At 41.1% G+C, this 19,382-nt stretch overlaps 2 protein-coding genes across 6 annotated transcripts; one reads left to right on the forward strand and one right to left on the reverse strand.

Annotated features, from left to right (window-relative positions):
- Positions 1-5,911: 5,911 nt before the first annotated feature.
- Positions 5,912-14,901, forward strand: fxr1 (FMR1 autosomal homolog 1). 5 transcript variants are annotated; one of them, XM_028403438.1, is made up of 18 exons: positions 5,912-6,019; positions 7,351-7,403; positions 7,520-7,613; positions 7,709-7,780; positions 7,942-8,090; positions 8,230-8,323; positions 8,435-8,551; positions 8,706-8,876; positions 9,161-9,239; positions 9,457-9,566; positions 9,694-9,789; positions 10,543-10,756; positions 10,951-11,044; positions 11,144-11,271; positions 11,381-11,590; positions 11,809-11,886; positions 12,391-12,473; positions 13,170-14,901. In XM_028403438.1, exons 1-18 carry the CDS (start codon positions 5,969-5,971, stop codon positions 13,359-13,361), a joined length of 2,085 nt encoding a protein of 694 aa, XP_028259239.1. In that variant the 5' UTR covers positions 5,912-5,968; the 3' UTR covers positions 13,362-14,901. The 5 variants fall into 5 exon arrangements, with proteins under 5 accessions (XP_028259239.1, XP_028259240.1, XP_028259242.1 ...); XM_028403439.1 differs by having other exon boundaries at positions 9,703-9,789; XM_028403441.1 differs by lacking the exon at positions 11,809-11,886.
- Positions 14,902-15,858: 957 nt separating this feature from the next.
- On the reverse strand, positions 15,859-17,667 carry dnajc19 (DnaJ (Hsp40) homolog, subfamily C, member 19). The gene is made up of 6 exons (XM_028404212.1): positions 17,545-17,667; positions 17,095-17,146; positions 16,491-16,564; positions 16,330-16,409; positions 16,180-16,250; positions 15,859-16,075 (listed from the first exon to the last, which is right to left on the reverse strand). Exons 1-6 carry the CDS (start codon positions 17,545-17,547, stop codon positions 16,005-16,007), a joined length of 351 nt encoding a protein of 116 aa, XP_028260013.1. The 5' UTR covers positions 17,548-17,667; the 3' UTR covers positions 15,859-16,004.
- Between the last annotated feature and the right edge of the window lie 1,715 nt (positions 17,668-19,382).

A 19,382-nucleotide genomic window follows, 5' to 3' on the forward strand; every position in this document is an offset into this window, starting at 1 on the left:
GGTTTGTCCTGCTGCTTTGGTTTCTTCTTGTCCACATCACACAGAGGGAACAAGCAGAATGAACAGTGAGTTTTGGATGAACTCTCCTTACATTCCTGTGCAGTGCAGCTCTATGAGTGATTATGCACAGAGTTTATGGACCTAGATGGCACACAGGTGAAAAACTCATGCCTCCTTCCAGTTCACAGCATCTTCTCTGTGTGAATGCAGTTGCAGGGTGTTGTTTGCATGAACTCATTCACAAGATATGTGGATTACATATTCTGTCATATGGATATGGCAGAATGGGTTAATTTCCACTGACTGACTGGTAGAGGTATGCAAACAGAGGCTATAACTTGACTCTAGATATACACCGAAGTTTTCCCAAAGATCCCCTTGGGGTCATTTAAGGACACCGTGAGTCATTGTCAGTGTCACTTTCATTGTTAGTCATGAGTCAGGTTTGGGCCATGAGGCTACTTGCTTAGGGATAGACTATACAAATTATGGATAAACCCATATGTTTCTGACATGTCTTGGTGTCACAGGCTTTTCACTCACCGCTCATAAATATGCAAGTTAGTGACAACACTAATATTAGTGAGAATAATTTACCCCCTATTTTTAACATGGAGGTCTATGATTATTATCTCACTTTTGGAGCCAACCCCCAGAGGCCATGGGAGGAACTACAGCTTGTGACACTTCATTACTCAGCCCTAGAGGTTACCACTAACACTGGACACATTTTACAAAGCAAAAAAAAGGTAAATTTCACCATTTCTGTATGGTCACAAGGGGGGCATTGATCACCTACACACTGGTTGTTTCACAGAAATATCTACTTATTTTTTACATTCTCCTGGTGCAAAATTACTTTTATGTGCTTGTCAAACTCTAGATTGATAAGTAAATAAAACACTTTAGGATACAGGATAAATATGATGCCTTTTCAGCACTATCTGAGAAAACTATTTGTAAGGTTCTTCAGGACGGGGTTACAGCATTAAAAGAGAGTCTTCTTTATAGAGCATGGTGAAGAACAGGGCCGCTAAATTAAAAACATTCAGTCATTGACAGTTTCAGATTACCTGAAAATGAAATACCGCACACGTTATTGACTTCAAACTTTCTACATAATCATCGATCTGCGTGTAATTCATCAACATGACCTCACATATTTTGATACTTTATTCTAAACAAAGACTGTTTGATTGACTTAAAGCGACATCTCATCAGGATGAAGGAGAACCGCGGCAGATAAAAAAAAGAAAGTTTTATTCTCCTCCAATGTCTGCCTGCCTGTCAGCCTGTCTGTCTGTCTGTCTGTCTGTCTGTCTGTCTGCCTGTCTGTCTGCGTACCCATCACTCTCTGTCTGTCTTTTCTTTCTCTCTGAATGATAATTCAGAACATCACAGATTTGGCACTTGTAGCAGGTCTCGCAGAGAAATTAATTAATGCAAACTCCAAGTGCTATCAAAATTATACATTTGGAGCGAGCGCAGATACAGAGAAAGAGAGAGAGAGAGATGTGAGGACGTTCTGGTCTCATTAAGAGAGCAGGCAGAGTGGAATTAGTCTGAATATAATGACAGGCCACACTATCTCATGTAAAAACAGCCCTGTTTTCCTCTCTCATTCATTGGCACTAGTAATTAGTTTTGGCCCTAAAACTGTCACCCTTTACTCTAGAAAAGGCAGATGTGATTTGAGGTGCAATTTAATCTTGCTTTAATGAAGAACTAATGGACGCATTGCAAATTACTTTTCTCCCTCCCCACACCAACCCCCTCTGTGTGATTGAACAGGGGCTCGGGAAAAAAAAAATCTATTTCCTGCTTTTGAAAAGATCAAGAGTATCTTTGATAATGGTGAGAGCGTCACCGGCAGCTTCATTGCATCGAGCCAACAAGCTCTTTTAGCCGAATCACAATTCAGTGGAGAGGAGGCCACAATTAGTGACAAAGCAGAGAGAGAGAGAGAGAGAGAGAGAGAGCGCCGCGGGGCCCGGGCAGGCAGAAAGCCTCTCGCTGCCCCAGGCTCCTTGTTAGAAACAGGCCCTGGAGGTGTCACACAGGAACAATGAGGCCTGATAAATTACCCCTCAAAAAAAAAATGTACTACTAATTTTCAATTACACCTATAATGCATTCCCAATTGGAGAGAAAAATCGGACATGCTTCTCGCTCTGTTTGTGACACTGGAGCTCTCCAGAGTGTATTAGCAATAAATTACATGGTGTTTAATATGGCAGCTCGCTGGTGATTCTGCTCCACAGAAAGAGAAACACACACATAGAGACAGAGAGAGAGAAAGGAGGGAATGCATATTGGAGCCAAATAATATCATTGCATTTGGTTTTTGTCGGAGGATAATCACAGGCGAAAAAGAGAAAATTACATTCTTATCTAATTTAGCCTCATTTCCAAAATGATGTTGTTGTTTGGAAAAAGAACATTTGTGCAGCAGCAGAGAGAAGAGACTCTGAAGTGTTTGTGTCTGTGTGTGTGTGTGTGAGAGAGAGAACTGCCTGTCTGCAGCTCTCTAAACCACTTAAAGGACACTGTGTTTCAAACTGGCATCGCTAACGGATGATGTTGTAGAGAGAACATATCAAGGCCAAATAATAGTCCTTGAAACGGGTGAAAGGGGATGTGAGAAGTGAGGAGGGTCAGACATGTGGAACATGTGTATCCGTCTTTTTTTTGTGTGTGTGTGTGCGTGTATTTGACTTCAGCCAGAGCAAGGCGGAAAGTCTAATGGGAGTGGGCTTAACTCCTGCACACAGCCTCGCTACATATCTGATTACTGGGACCAGTAATTTTCTTTCCTTAAATAAGGAAGAAATTGGATAGGATGAATAAAATTTGGCTGTCATATTGCAGTGATGGTGCAGCAGGGAGATTATGTGTTTCACATAATCGTTCATCATTTCCCAACCAGTGTTCGGGCTTAGCATAATGGAATTGGTAAACTGGTTTAAATCAGAACGTGAGGACTGACTATCAGGCAGACTGTGAGAGGGTCTGTGGTAATGTCTTCAGACCAAGCAGAATATTTCCACCACAGAGCTGAGCGCACACACTCACACACACAGCGAGTACAAACACTGCAGGAACACGCCGTCTTCATCGCAGTGTCAAGAGATGCCTCAGTGCACCCTTTAAAGATACATCTTTTTCATTTCTCGTCTTCACACCTTTATTTATGCACTGATTCGGTATAAATGTGATGCTTATAACCGCAGACTTAGTATAATATTGACATTTTAATTAAAGATTGCACAATCACTACCTGATTTAATGGTGCTTGTTTGTTTATATGGACATTACCTTGCTATATGTGTTAAAACATAAGCACAGCCATCTTATTGTAGCCATATATCAGTGTCCTTTGTTGCTAATATACGTATCTACCTTTTTATTTTAGCCTATAAATGATGCTGTCAGTGTAATTTTTTGAATTTTCTTTCATATATTTGTCTTTTAAATTGATTTATTTAAGCTGGTAAGTGATGTTTTAATACCCTAAATATTGTCCTCTAACAAATTACCGTCATAATCAACAACTGAGCATCTAGATATAAATATTCTCATACTGTACCTGTTGAACTGTTGATCAGCACTCATGTGTATTGCCACAGTAGTTTTGTTTATTCTCACATATAATTCAGTAGAATTATACTAAAAGAAGACAAAGTGTTGATCATGCTGTGAGACATGTCTCATATCTCGTAATCTGTGTGTTTTAACTGATATTTTTTAGCCACAGTATAAAACATTTCCACTCATTTTATTTGTAGACAAAAAGAGAAAAAAGAACTTTTTCCGGACTGATCCTCAACTCAACCTGACAACACAAACTACAAATATATACTATATGGCTTGATTTTATCGCTGCACCCTGCTGAGTTTGATTTTGAAGTACAGCTGTGTAGTGTCTGTGGTGCAGTGTGACGGTGGTGCCACCATCAGAGGAAACATCTGCTGCAGTTAGCAGAGCCCTCCACAGGGACACCGTTGGCCACTAGGTGTCACAGTGGCTGTTTCTAAAAGACCAGCCTGCTCACTGTGCGTTTGACTGTTGTGTGTTTTTCTACAAATCCAAACAGTTACAGAGCTTGTCACAATGTAAACAATATGCTGTGAGATTACATATTGATGCTGGGCTCAATAGTCCATTATATGTAGCAGGACACTGCATGTATAGGTAATTAGAAATGTGATATTTTGTTATAAGTTTGAGCATTCTGGGCAGCTGCTTTGTATTTCACTGCTCTGACACAACAATGCATGAAGTCGTCTGTGCAGGATGAGGGAAGATGGGTTGAAATGATGTGAAATGAGCCATTTGTAACATGTGTGTACAAATGAGCGAAACTGGCTCATTTTAAATGTAGAAAACAGGCCATAGCAACGCAATCATGTTTTACATTGCACCACAGAGTGCACACCACGTGAGTGTTTCCTAACTCTTTCTTTTTAACAGTACAAAAAACTCAGAATCTAAAATTTAAGATGCTTTCTCTCTGCGGAAAACTGCATATTTTATTGGTTTTATTTTGAAAAATAAGGGTGAGTTTATCTATATAGTGTGTATCTATATTAGTGAAATAAAAGAAAAATCATTTTATCTACTTTAGACGATATTCTCTGTGTCTATGGCCACTGTTTTTATGCTCTGCAGTCCGCTGCTGTTGGAAGAATGAACTCTCATCAGGACAGAAATGCTTAACTGTAGGACAAATGTCATCACTCAGTATGACTTTGAAGTGACTTGTACTTACAATGGCAATACACGCAGTGAAAAGAGACTCACTGGACCAAATCCACACCTGTAAAAGGAGAGCCGAGCAACCAGAACCCTTCTTCACAAAAAGTCAGGTCCTCTTTTTCTTCTTCTGTTCTTTTTTTAAGAAGTCATACATCTGTCTTTTCAGAAGTGCTCATTAAAAGTGCTTATTTTTTTATATTAAACTTTAAAGCTGAACTTTAAGAGGAACCAGAAAAGGGCATTTCCTGAAGAAAATGCAAGTTTGATTGCTGCAGCTGAAGCATTGCTTTGAATGCTGATGTGAGGGATTGCTCTGAATTGCTGGAGAATCAGAGCAATTCAGAGCTTTGTATGCCTCTGTGTGTCAGCCTGTCACCATGGTAACAGCAGAGGAGACCTCAAAAACCACTTCAACTTTGAGAGCCTGGCGTGCGGAAACAATTCGGAATTAGAAAGTTTGATAGAGCAGCATCTAATGAGCGTTTTAAGACTGTAGCTTGACATTTGTAGGAGGAGATACATTTGGCAGATGACCCTCGTTGAAGGGCTCTCTCATAGACTCCCATGTTAAAAATGACACCGAAATTGCCTAATATTTGAAAAACTATAATTTTTTGAAAAAAACTTGAAGTTGACCCGGAATGCCCTCTGTGAGATTAACATTTTGATAGTTGAATGGCTGAAATCGGTCAATGTATGCTGAAGAGACGCTGCGCCCAAAAACTTACGGAAGAATAAAAAAGAAGAAGAAGAAAGAGGGTGAAGCCTAGCAACGGCAATCAAACAAAATATGTCAAAACTGGACCACAGACTCAGTCTGTTCACACACATTTAACTGATAATAGAAATATAAGTGGAGAATATCAAACTAAGATTTTAATTTGTGGGGTAAGATTTTTTTATTTTTAATTAATTACTTCCTGATGACAGTAATAAAACAATATGTGTATGTATGAATAGGTAGCATACCCAAAAAAACTTCCCCAAAGCATGGGGCGTCCACAGGACAACAATGAATGGGAGCGTTCATATTTTGGTCACAAATGATTAAATGGAAATATGGTTATTAATTAAGTTTTGATAAAGAAATGTTGGTTTTATTTACTGATTATTTATTATTTATTTACTAGATCTGCTTCCTCCTCACAGCCTCAACTTCCTCCTGATGCTTCAAGGAGCACCTGTCGTCCCAACATCCTTTGCGTGTCCAATATGGAAGAGCTGGCGGTGGAGGTCCGTGGCTCCAACGGGGCTTATTACAAGGTAAATACCGGCTTATCAATGCAGCTCTAAACGCAATAATTTGTCACACGTTGCAGTATGCTTGTGTGGAATTCTCGTGGACCACTGTAACATGTTACGATGTGCTCTGAACCCACTCGAGTGTCTGTCGTTAGCTTGCATTAGCAGTGCTAGCCAAAATTAGCAGGCTAAGCTAGCCGTCGCTCGAAAGTCTTCGCCAACTGTCACTGTTTCCGGTGAGTTGTCTTTAAACACAGAAGCGGAAGCAGCACGATTTAGCTTAGAAAAATTCCAACATTTAATCCATGAAAGCTGTTACATCGTGTCGTTTGACATCGGTTGTAGCTTGGTCGAGCTAAAAGTTAGCTAATTTGCTATTGCCTAACTGTTGACGTCAAAAGATGTGGCTAAAGTAGGTGTACACCACGGTTTAGCTTTAATCAGAGCTTTTAAATGTCAACGCAGCATGTGGACGTATTATCAATTGAAGTGTGTGGTGTTTAGAAGCCATCACGAGTGGTTTATGAGTGGGTCTGAGCTCGTTTCTCTCCCCACACAGACTCCATGTCTGTCTGTCGCTGTCTATTCTTTGATAGTTCATCATGCCCAAGCTATTTTTTCTATGCGTGTGTCAGCCAGCTGTTCCTTGTCAATCCCGACCAGTTGGCATGTCTAGAGGGGGTCACTGATACCATAAACTATTTCTAGACCTGCTGCCCCAAGTAATTCCCCAGTCCCTCTTCATCCCTTCACTCTTTGTGTTTACTCTGTTCTACCTTTTAAACTCCATGCCTCATAACTCCTCTACAAGTTAGTACTGTTAGTTTTCTTGTCCACCTATTTATATTTGTAGATGTCTTCTGTTAAGATTCATACTGCCAAATGAAAACAGCCATTAAAATGCTGAGAGAATTGACAGACGAGCTTTATTACAAGCCAGGTGTACTGTAGGAATAAATGTGCCTATTTTCTATTTTCTCATGTAAAATCAAATGTGAAAAAATTAATTAATTTGAAATTAAACTACACTCTTCCTCACCTGCATGGTCCATAGTGTGTCGATGAACCTCAACATTTATTAATGTTTTATGAAGTTTTTAAGTATTTTGTAAAAAGCTGCTTCCTGTAGTTTTCTTCTCAGCCTTTGCTGGCATATTTCTGCATGTTGTGGTGCACTGTTGCCAGGGGTAGATCACTAGAATAGTGTAAAACTACTGGCAGGACTGAGGACGTAGTCAGTGTGTAGAGTTTTGTGCATACAAAACGTGAACACAGCCAAATCCACATTGAACCTTTTTAAATATGTGACAGTTCATTATATTCACCTGTCTCTGTCTGTGTCCATCCTGCAGGGCTTTGTCAAAGATATCCACGATGACTCTCTTACCATTGCCTTTGAGAACAAGTAAGTCTCTCTTTAACCCGTATTTTGCTGCTTTTATAAAAAAATATATATTTGAGACAAATGTTGGAATGTCCTGTTTTCAGCAAGGTTAATTTAATTGCATTTTATTGTATTAGTTGGCAGCCAGAACGGCAGGTGCCCTTCGGTGAAGTGAGAATGCCGCCGCCTGCTGACGCCAAGAAGGATATTGGAGAGGGCGAGGAGGTGGAGGTGAGGACACACAGCCGGTCTTTTTGTATCCTTTTCTCTTTTTCTCCTCTCCTTCCTTCTTCACACACCACATCTCTCTTTTGATCTCCTGGCAGATCTTCTCCAGAGCCAATGAACAGGAGCCTTGTGGTTGGTGGTTAGCTAAAGTCCGCATGATGAAAGGAGATGTGAGTAAATAAAGTTAATCTTGATGTAAATATAAATACCTGAAATGTAAGCACATTTAAATAATTCATATTTTAGTAGCAGTTATTCATAAACAGAACATGAAGCTCAGTCATTTAAGTTTAATTTTGATGTCTATACTTGAACGTGACTGTGTTTCCAGTTCTATGTGATCGAGTACGCAGCCTGTGACGCCACCTACAACGAGATAGTGACCTTTGAGCGTCTGCGTCCAGTCAACCCCAACAAGGCACTCACCAAGAACACCTTTCACAAGTGCAGCGTCCCTGTTCCTCAAGATCTACAGGAAGCGTATGTACAGCACCTTCACAGTAATTGGATGAGACATATTCTCTTTATTGTTCTTGATAATACCTAATCAGTCAGAAGCATATCTTATTTAATGCTAAACAACCGGACTACAAAATAAAGCTCTTTTCTCATGTTACAGGTGCCAGAATGAGAATGCCCATAAGGACTTTAAGAAAGCTGTGGGAGCCTGTCACATCTCGTACTGCCCGGAGACCAGTCAACTACTGATTATGGTATTTTAATGCCATCTATGTCTTCTCCTGTGTTGGCAGACCTCATCAACAAATAAGCATTGGTTTACATTTGCATAATTATTTCTGATTTTTGTGTGTGTGTGTGTTAAGTCCACCAACGAGACGACAGTGAAGCGCGTGACTTTGTTGAGTGACATGCACCTGCGCAGCATCAGAACCAAGCTGCTCCTGATGTCCCGCAACCAAGAGGCCACAAAACACCTGGAGGTCAGTTTTAAACATAAGAAAAACATGTTAGTGTAAGTGTAGCCTAACTGAGTTTTCACAGCTGAAACACTTCATCCTATCTTTATTGTAATGTTATGTATTATTCACAGAATTTACATGCATACATGTAACTCGTTTCATTGTGTTCATGTAGAACTCCAGGCAGCTGGTGTCATCCTTCCAGGAGGAGTTTGTGGTGAGGCCGGATCTGATGGGCCTGGCCATTGGCAGCCACGGCAACAACATCCAGCAGGCACGCAAGGTTCCAGGCGTCACTGCCATTGAGCTGGATGAGGAGACGGGCACTTTTAGGATATATGGAGAGGTAGGGTTGCGTCTGTGTGTCTGTGTAGACGGCCCTCCAGCAAAGACCAACAAGGGGGGAAATTGGATGCTTCAGTTATTAAACAGCGCATAGGCATGGATTTGTAAAGTGAGAGAAGACTTTCTGAAATGTGGGAGAAAACATGCTGTGGTTACATCCATGATGGTTATGTTGTTGGGATTAAGAGAGCATGAACATGCAGTAGAATTACTTCACACTATGGCATGTGCATCTGTTTTAGCTGCATGTGTGTTCAGATAAAGTAACACTGTGTTGTACCTCAGACAGCGGAGGCAGTGAAGAAGGCCAGGAACTACTTGGAGTTTCTGGAGGATTCTGTACAGGTGCCAAGAAACCTTGTTGGTATGTAGACACACAAGCCTTTCTGAGGTTTTACAATTCCAAAAAATTGATGTCACAGGTCTTTTTCATTGCCCTGCCACTTTAGGATTATAAGTGATTCTTTTGATTATTTTATTCACATTATACTTGAATGTTCAAACCCACTCACTTGGCACTTTATGTGTAATGAGTACTGAGACAGCGATGTAATATAAATATTTGTTGTCTGTGTTTCCAGGCAAAGTGATCGGTAAGAATGGTAAGGTCATTCAGGAGATTGTGGACAAGTCTGGTGTGGTGAGGGTCAGGATAGAAGGAGACAACGACAACAAGCAACCTAGACAAGAAGTAAGCCTGCTACTGCAATCTATTTATTAATGTTTACCAAAGTTTATACAGACGTCGGGCACATGCCTTTCTGGGTTGATCCTTACAGGCCCATACTAACATGTGTGTTGTGTTTCTTTGTGTTTTGTCGACACAGGGAATGGTCCCATTCACATTCGTCGGTACAAAGGAGAGTATTGGCAATGTTCAGGTCCTGTTGGAGTACCACATCTCTTACCTCAATGTAAGGCTACTGCTGTGTGTGTTAAAATGACAACAAAGGGCTTGATGCATGTTTGTGTTTGTGTCTTCTTTTCTGAGTCTCATGCTGCTGCTCCTAAGACTAATCACTTCTGCACACAGACTGACACTGTCGGCATGTAAGCACTGCTTCATAGGAAATGCTAAAGTAACAGGGCTGCTACTAGAGTGAGGGGAGACTTTATAGAACTAGTCTGTATTTTCTAAGAGGTTTTATTTTGAAATCACCTCCTTTATGTAAAGACTGGACTATATTTTGTCATCACTTTGGTTTTCACTGTACAATGTATTCATTGTAAATGTCTTGATTTAAAATTTTTATAGCGCTCACTGTGATGTTATGTGTGTACTTGTGCGTGTCCTGTACTGTCTGCATGTGTTTGTGCTGTGTTTGGTGCCGTGTGTGTGTTTTGCACTGTGTGTGTAGGACATGGTGGAGCTTCTTGTGAAGAACCAGCAGCTAGATGAAGAGCTGAGGCAGATTGTGGATTATTCACAGGGAAGCAGCCTAGCAAGATTGAGAATACACAGCTTGAGGCGCACTGGATGTGGTGTAGATGTGTGTATGATGATTATGCATGTGCTTCCAGTGACAACAACAAAAAAAATCAATTCTCATAACGCAATGTAAAAATATATATTTGAATAATTGTACACTTTTTCCGTCTTGTTTTTCCCCTTTTTTGGATTTCACTTTTTTTGTCTTTATGCCTCTGTTTTTCCCCTTTCCATCTAGGAGGTTGAGCAACTTCGTCTGGAGCGGATGCAGATTGATGAACAGTTGCGTCAGGTCACCCAGGGTCACCGCCCAGCTGACCGAGAGAGAGGAGAGAGGCCAGAGAGAGGAGGAGGCTATAATACAGACAACAGTGCCAGTTCTTCCTCCTTACATGCCAGCCGCTCTTACAACGGTCGAGGCCGTGGGCGCAGAGGCTACAGCACTGGATATGGTAGGCCCCTTTAAAAATCAGCGACAACAAAATCAATAGTTTGGCTCCCAGAGACTGTGGTGAGTGGATAAGGAAGTGACATGGAGCAGGAAATGGAAAATAGAAAAAATACCTTGACAAAAACGCTTGCCCACTATTGATAGCTCATCCATATGTGTGACTGTTTCTCTGTCCTCTTGTTTGGTTGAATTTAGGCACCAATTCAGAGCAGTCCAATGCCTCTGAGACCGATTCCGAGCGCAAGGATGAGATCAATGACTGGTCTCTGGCTGGAGAGGACCAGGACAGGTGAGCTGCTTCAACCTGAAGATCTACAGAAATGTTTAGTGTTGTACATTTTGCCTGCCTACTGTTTGGTGTGATCTATTACATTCGATGGACACGCAGGGAAAGGGAGCGAGGCCCACGGACACAGAGAGACAGCCGCAGGAGGCCAGGACCCGGCAGAGGCCGAGGAGGGGGGCCTGGAGGAAGGGGGAGAGGAGGAGGAAGAGGAGGATACAGCAACAGTTCTGGTATTAAAAAACACTGCTCAAGGATGGATCCAATCTTATCTGGTCAACATCTTGTTTTATTGATGCATCACTCTTAACAACAAACTGTTACCTGATTGTAATTCTGTAGCAAGGCCACGGGACCATGAGGACAACTATGGCTACGGAGCCTTGGAGACAAACACGGAGACAGACCAGACGGCAGACACAGATGCTAGTGAGTCCAAGGTGCTTGCAAACCGGCGCCGAAGGTCTCGACGACGCAGAACAGATGAGGACACCACGCTGATGGACGGCATGAGCGAGTCTGACAACGCCTCAATGAGTGAAAATGGAATAGGTAGGAAAGTCACATGATTTTCTGAGGTTATATCACACACACACACACACACACGTCAGAGAAAACTGTTTCAGTTGCCAGGGCTGTGCATCTTTTTTTCCATTTTAACTTTAAAAAAAGATTCAGCCCAGTTCAGAGACTGACTAGTTCAAACATTTGAATCAAAAGTTTAACAATATAAGCCCCGTCTCCTCTCTGTGATGACCTAACACCCCCAGATGACTCTGAGGCCAAACCTCAGCGACGTAATCGTAGCCGCCGTCGCCGTGTCCGTCTGCCAGAGGAGAGGCAGCCAGGTAACAATAGCAACTGCCAGTGTGCCCTCCCCTGGTTATCGCACATAATGGCCTAACACTTGTGCACCTTGCCTAGTGTTTGTGTGTCTGTCACCAACAACATACTAAACGGAGAAATCCTGACCTACCTAATAACTCGGTAACGGAGGGTTGCTCGTCTTGTTGGCTTTTGCTATTAATAAATATGGCTGGTTCCCAGTTACAGACATCTTAATGTGTGCATGTAATAGGTTGGGTCTTTTTGTAATGTTTCTGAGTCTAAAATTAATGAGAAGCTCCCCTCAGACTATCTGGAAACTGATAAACGTGTTTGATTTTACAGTAATCAGATATGCATACAGGTGTGTCTGCATTCTACTAATCAAAAGGGAGTGTCAGATATACATGTACATTTAGAGAACATTGCTTGGCATTTGTCAGCGCTGATGAGGACTGTGACAGCATTTCCCTCAGTTTTCGCATACTGCCAACACTTTTGTTTTCCGTGCTGTCTTATCTGTGCAGTGACTGTAGCTGACTACATATCCAGAGCTGAATCTCAGAGCAGGCAGACGGCCCCCAAGGACACCAAGAAAAACAAGGATGTGGTCAGTACTCATGCTAACAAAATTGTTGGCAGACCACACAGTTAAACTTTGCTGGCGATCCCTTTTTAAACATGGACTTTTGTATGTGTGTGTAAATTCAGTGCCCCCTTAAATGTTTCAAATGTAGTAATCAGTGAACCGTCACTCCATGTTTACTTGTCCCCTACACTGTGTCATACCACATCCTAGAAACCAGCGCACAGGTGTACTTAAAGTACTGACACTGAGGTTTAGTTGATCGTTATAAAGCTACCAATCAATAATCCTGAGCTAGATAGCAGCTACCAACCAATGTCAGCGGTTGCTACTAATAACCGCTAACGTGCTTTGCATCCGTCTCTGCCAATAGAAGGCAATCTATGTATGCTAAAATCCACACTGCTCGACAATAATACATACATTTGTATCATGTTGAAGCAATGGGTCAAGCTAGCTCACTATCATATCCACTCAGATAATATTTTTTAGAACATTGTAAGAACATGAGTGAGCAAGCAAGCTAAGCTTAGCCAGCGTGTTGCAACATCCAGATCAGCCGAGGAGCGAGTTGCTTTTATCCACTTAAGACAAATTGGGATTTTGGTGGCATGCTAGCCAATGACAGCTAGCGTTGCATATTGTGGGAAGGGAGTATCAAAGTCAGGAAACACTTGATGCTGATTTTATGTTGGAAGTGCATTAAATACTTTCTTTCAGGGTCAGGTGAATGTCATTGCTGAGGACAGCCCACAGTCTCCTCCAGCAACCACCAATGGTTCTAACAACAGCGATCCCAACGGTGATGGCAGCAACACCACAAGAGCACCGAGGTCTTCCACCGAGAGGCCCGCCAAAGTCTCCTACAAGGGGGACTCTAGCCCGCAACCTGTTGTTAACGGACTCTCCTAGTCAGATCTGGAAAGCAGAGGAATACGGTTTCAAATATTTGACCCTTCTTTGGCTGCACTCTCGATTGAATCCTCTGTCTCTGGAGCAGCCTCAGAATTCAATCTTAACATTTAAATACAATAAGCACTGTTCTTTTTTTTTTTTTTACTTTACAGATATTTGAAACCTGTTCCACTGTGCAAGTCTGAACCATTATCTCCCCTTTACACATGTTCTGTCCAATTATTCATTTTACTACAGTTGTTTTTTAATAATAGTTCTTCCTGTATGAGCTTGCCAAAGATAGTCAACACACACACACACACATACCTACAGACATACATAAACTGTACCTTGCAGTCCATTCTTCACTGAGATCTCAGAGCGAGGCTGGACTATGTACAGTGTTTATAAAATACAGACAGGGATTCCACTCGAAACCATACTGTGGTATGAATGCAGCAGTTGTTTTATATTGGTAAAAATATCATAGCAGGGTTTTAGAACAAAAAAAGGACTCAGAGATGCTTCCACAACCTTTTTTCAGGATTTTTCGTGCATCTGAAGTAGTTTGTAAATTAAATGTTCTGCATGAGCAGTACCACAGTGCAGGTTGGAAACCCAAGTATGTTTAACATACATGTGATCAGCTGTTGTGCCTTGAGAGTAGATTAAACATGTCGTTGCCTGGCTCTGCACACCATCTGAAATCCTTTCACTGTTTCCTGTGTTTACCTGTTTGCCCCCACCCGCTTACAGTTGATCCAGATGGAGTGCTCTCCCCCGTGTGAATGTTCTGTTACAATGCACCGGGGAAGGTGGAGGCAAACACTTAAAACACCATTGAAGGATTTCAGAGGCATCTTTAAAATCAGGTGTGTCTGTTCTTAATGTTGTTGTGGGGGGGGGTGGGTGAATCCAATTATCCAATTATCCTTTATATATATCTGTTGAACAGTTTGACATTAGCTGCTTCCTGTTTTTTAATTTTACTTTCAATATGCAACCACTTCGGACATAGGAGAAACGTTCTAACAGCGTATCTGGAAACAAAACAAACCATAGATGTGTTTTCTTTGCACTGAAGAGTAACCCTTTTTTTCTGTTAGAGAGTTGATTGTAGTTGAGTCTGGAAACTGGCCTCTTAACTGTTAAGTGCTGGACAGAGATGTAGCCATCAGTGCTGGGTTTCCCCCGAAACATGTCATCATGAAACACCGGGCAGTGTTGTCAAATAGAAACAGGGGATTCTGGGTGCTGTTTTCTTCTCAGAATTCGAATCAAAAAGATTCAAATTATGTCTTCAGTTTGTTATCGGCTCTGTTGTGGGAAAAATCCTGAAGAACCTACGCTACCCTGGTGTAGAGGTGTTTCTAGGAAACCTGGCTCAGGTGATGACAATGTCATTTTCATGGTTCTTCCTCACTGGCTGGCTGGAAACTGGTCACGACTGTTCCACATAGGATGGAGATTTATTTGGTTTATTTATTTTAAAAAAATGTACAGTATTTAAAAAAATAAATAAATAAAAAAAGAGGAGTTCTTCTTCTTGACACTAAAACATGCGATATCTAAAGGTTTTCTTTTGAGGAAAAAGACAATTGGACTACTGAGAGTTGTGACATCCCAAGTGTTTTTGTTGGGTCAACTACAGTATGTTTTTTTTTTTGTTTTTTTTTTTTTAAGGATCGTCTGGTTGGTTGATGTGCAATATGTTTTGTATGCAGGTAGTTCTTAAATAAACTTGGATCTTTCATTCAGATCTAAAATCCAACTCTGTCTGACTCATCAACAGTAACATCATTTCCTCAGTTTTACTTTTAAGAATTAAGATTTTTTCAAGTCTGAATATGTGACGTACAGGAATAGCTTATGTCTCATTCGTTGCATTATGTTTTGAAATCACCTTTGTGTGAAAGGCAAGCATTTTTTTAAAAGGACAGATGGACATCAAATTCTTAGAACACTAAAACACCCAGATGTATGCTGATAACCAGGCTATGCTAAGCTAAAAGGTCCAAGACATCCACAGTCTGCTAATGATACGGAATTCAAGTCTTTGAATGTACATGTGGGCATATAACTTGTTTTAAAGGTAGGGTAGATTTTGAAAACTCAGTGAGAGTCAGCCAGATGTGGAAAGTAAACACACGCCCCTTTCTCTCGGAGCTCACCCCGATGCCACGCCTCCCAATCACATGGACTCGCATCACCTGAAGACGAGCTGCGGTCTGTGACTTCGACCATCATGCACGTACCTCTCTGGTGTGCACAGAGCAGGAAGAGAGTGACAACCAGCCAATACTCCGCGCAGGGTCCACCTGGAGGATTGGCTGATGTTTTTAGCATTTTATAGCTTCCACAGATGATTCATATTCTTCGTTTTAATGCGATACTGCCGAACTAATTGGTTGCTATCAGATTGTAAAGAGAAGTTACACTAATTTAACAAAAAGTGCATCAGAATGAAATCTCCTACCCTACCTTTAAGGCTCGGAAAACATGTGAAAACGTAATATGTAATCTGATTCCATTCTGTTGGAACAGTTTGATTTTATTGTACAACAATATGTTAGAAAAACTAGGCGTGTCCTCAAAACAGTCAGTGCGACAGCATGAATAAGAGCCACAAGTTCCACGGTTCACTTCTGTCATCAGTGTCTTCTATTTCTTGCTCTGGCCGTCCATCAGGTCCTTGGCTTCATTGATTTTTGCTGCCAGGTAGGGAGATCCACCTAAGAGGTTACACACACTCAGTCATCAACAGTGTTTTTTAGCATCATGCAAATTGTTTTGTGTAATTGTGAATTATTATTATTACAATTAACTTTTTATTTACCTCTGTCTGGGTGGTTCATGATCATCAGTTTTCTATGAGCTTCTCTGATCTTAGTCTTGTTGGCTGTGGGACTGAAACACAGAACAACAAAATGTTATTATGGGTGTAACTACTGTAGTACTGAAGTCAAGAGACAGCAAGAGTCCATACCTGACACCTAAAACCAGGGCAGCTTCTCTCTTTGTCATCTTTGGTTCAAATCCACCTCTATAGTAACCTCCTCCAAAAGCCTGTGACATTATGCGCAGGTGAGGTTAATAAATTATAAAAAGACAAAATGCTGTCAGAGCTGTCCTTGGTTTCTTTCTCACCGTTTTAGGGAAACTCTGAAGGGCCTGTTTCACCTGAGGCTCCATCTGCCTCATGGCCTGCATGGCATAACGACCTGGTAGGTGAAGAGGGGAAGAACACAGTGAGGAAGGTAAATACACAATAACTCAGCCAGCCTGCAAGATTGTAGGCGAGTATAGTCCTGTTGTGTCAGATCACATGCACATTTGAGTTGAGCTAATGATAGTTTAATCATTTTGAAACGATATTAGTGCACTGGAAAACAGACTTTACACAATCAATTGAACTTATCTTGGGTGTAATTTCAAAAAACCCTGTTCCCCGTCTAGTATCTGGGCTTCTCAGTGTTTTTATGCTTCTTGTAAGACTGACTAGTACATTAACCCAGACAAGTTGTTTGAAATTTAAATCAGCCATGAAACTAGGTGAGAAATAAATCATCAATGCCAGTTGCACCATATTCTGGGTCACTATTCAAACTGTAAACTCTTATTGTGTAGTCAGTGCATGGGCTTGTGTGTAGTTTGCTCCCTGACTTTTATTATGATAGTTCTATGTTGATATGTCATGTATACATTGTGCACTTGCTCACTGTTTCATACACAAATAAAAATTGTAACTGACCTGCAAATCCAGCTGCTGCCAGAGCCAGTCCCACCGCCACCATGGAGCTGGCCTGCAGACACACAAAAAAGGAACACATAAGTACAATCCTTTATGGACATGTAACAGTATGACTCCAGCAACACAAGCAAGCTGTAGCCTTCTGCGCTGGCTATGTAAACAAATAGCACATGACTGTGTTTCAGCGTGTCGCGATGCCGCAAAAAAGTGTCCACATTAATGTCAAGCTATTACTGATGACACATTTAGCATGCTAACACAGGCAAGCCGGCTGACTGACGCAGTAAATCAACCGTTAGCTTCGGTTGTCCTGTCGTGTTGAGTCAAAAGCTCAATCATTTTAAGCTAACGTTAGCTTAGCCGTTTCAGAATCAACCTTTTTGACCGAAGCATGCAATTACTTCCGGTCGTCTTGATTAACCGACTCAATAAATTGCGCATCCGACCTACCATGTCTCTGTGTTATGTTCCGTTTCTTTGTAAGGTTACAACCATAACTTTTGACCTCTCATGTTTTCCTTGTTCAGGCGTCCATGTGTTTATGACGTAAATCGATGTGCACTGTCGTAAAACCCTGACAGACGCTGTTCCCTCCTCTCCCAGATGCAACATCCAGGCTTTAGTAGTAAGTTGTGTTCAGACTTGTGACGATAATTGCTCCATTGGCATAAAGCTAAATGAGCTAATTAGTTTTCATGTTGTCACGCTAAATGCAATTCTTTGCACGTTTTATATGCTAGTTTTCTCTAAAATCAGGTTTACACATATATATTTGACCAGTGGTATCTTGGCCAGTGGCCAGGAAGATGCCATTTAAAGTGATGCTACTCCACATTTTCTGAAATGCTGGTTAGTTAGCTCAATTAACTGAAGCCAAGAACTGAGTAGAAACTTTTTCTGTCAGGCTAGCTAGAATGCTAATATTAGCCTTCGCAGTAGCCGTGTGTGAAACCTATGCTAACTAGTGGCCACTGTGGTTGTAAGCTGTTTGTATGCTAACATTAGCACAGGTGAACAGGCATTTGATACGACTTTAAATGACTTGATGGTTATCTATGTAAATATTAGCCACAATAAGCTAGTGGTTTTAACTATGCTACACAGAATTGAGCCAGGGTGCACACCTATTTCACTTTTTAACATTTATTTAGAGTTTTGTGTTATTTTTAATCCTACAGGAAGTTGTGAGGAACTACAGGAAATGCCCTGAAACTACAGTTCTGTGGGTAAGTGGTTTGCAGTTTGTGTACATGATGATAAACTAAGATACAAGTAGCCTGGTATCTTGCCATGTGTTTTCTGGCCCTTGTTATTTGGTCCTTCACCATTTCTACTAAATTTGGACATCGGACATATATTAATATTTCCCAGTGAGCTGGAAAGAAGGAACTGAATACCAACTATACAGTATATAAAGACATGACAGCTCTCCAAACGTGAGGCCAGAACACCTTGATTCTACCTCCCTGTGGTTGGCTGCAGTATAGTTTATACACCCCACCTCCCTATTGTTAATGGATGGGACATGGACCAACTAAAACCTAAAAATACACCTCAATTTATTCACAGAGATAGTTTATAACTTTTCAGAATCAGAATTCCCTGAGTGGAAATTCTTTGATTACCATTATTCGTATTTAAGCATTTAGGAAGTAAGTAGGAAGTAATGTTGTGGTCAGTCGCCAATGCAGCAGTCAAGCTATTGGCAGAGTGCAAAAGTGCATGAGTGTTTGGGCAGGACAGCAACATTGCTGCTTCACCTCCCAACTTCTGTTTAGCCGATAACGATTAATTTGACGATTAATTGATGACAGTTGCACTGACATGTTTTTGACTCTAAATCACCACATTGTTCCAAAACGATTCTGACAAATCATCAGTCAACTTAACTCCTTCATTCTAACAGGTTAAAGTAGTGATTAGTCACCAACCAGCCATGTTTGAAATATGTATTGAGAACAGATGCACAAACTGCTTCAAAATAATAAAGAAGCAAACATTTAAAGTAACTTTGTCCTTCAACTGTTCTTATCTTAAGGTCACAGAGCAGTGCATATCAACATTAAAATTAAACAGGACAAATAAGTTCAGAAAAGTCACATCAGTGATTATTAAGTTAAAAAATGTGTCTGTGCAAATTAACCTGTGACTGGAATATGTCACACACTAGTGCATGTTTTCACTCAGAACAGCAGCAGAAAAAACATGACAAACAAACAAACCGGACAATTCCACATTTAAATGTGTGTCTGTGCAAATCAACCTGCGTTACGTTCTTCCAGTGCTTA

The sequence above is a fragment of the Parambassis ranga genome, chromosome 4 (assembly GCF_900634625.1).
Source record: "Parambassis ranga chromosome 4, fParRan2.1, whole genome shotgun sequence".
Taxonomy (NCBI): Eukaryota; Metazoa; Chordata; class Actinopteri; family Ambassidae; genus Parambassis; species Parambassis ranga.

What these genes read in the sequence shown, in the direction of transcription:
- fxr1 (XM_028403438.1), top strand. Translation starts at nt 5,969, where the DNA reads ATGGAAGAGCTGGCGGTGGAGGTCCGTGGCTCCAACGGGGCTTATTAC. An exon ending in ACCATTGCCTTTGAGAACAA is followed by an intron (nt 7,404 to 7,519) that starts GTAAGTCTCTCT and finishes TTATTGTATTAG; the next exon opens with TTGGCAGCCAGAACGGCAGG. An exon ending in CCTCAAGATCTACAGGAAGC is followed by an intron (nt 8,091 to 8,229) that starts GTATGTACAGCA and finishes CTCATGTTACAG; the next exon opens with GTGCCAGAATGAGAATGCCC.
- dnajc19 (XM_028404212.1), bottom strand. An exon ending in TTCAGAGTTTCCCTAAAACG is followed by an intron (nt 16,410 to 16,490) that starts GTGAGAAAGAAA and finishes ATAATGTCACAG; the next exon opens with GCTTTTGGAGGAGGTTACTA. An exon ending in CATGAACCACCCAGACAGAG is followed by an intron (nt 16,076 to 16,179) that starts GTAAATAAAAAG and finishes GTAACCTCTTAG; the next exon opens with GTGGATCTCCCTACCTGGCA.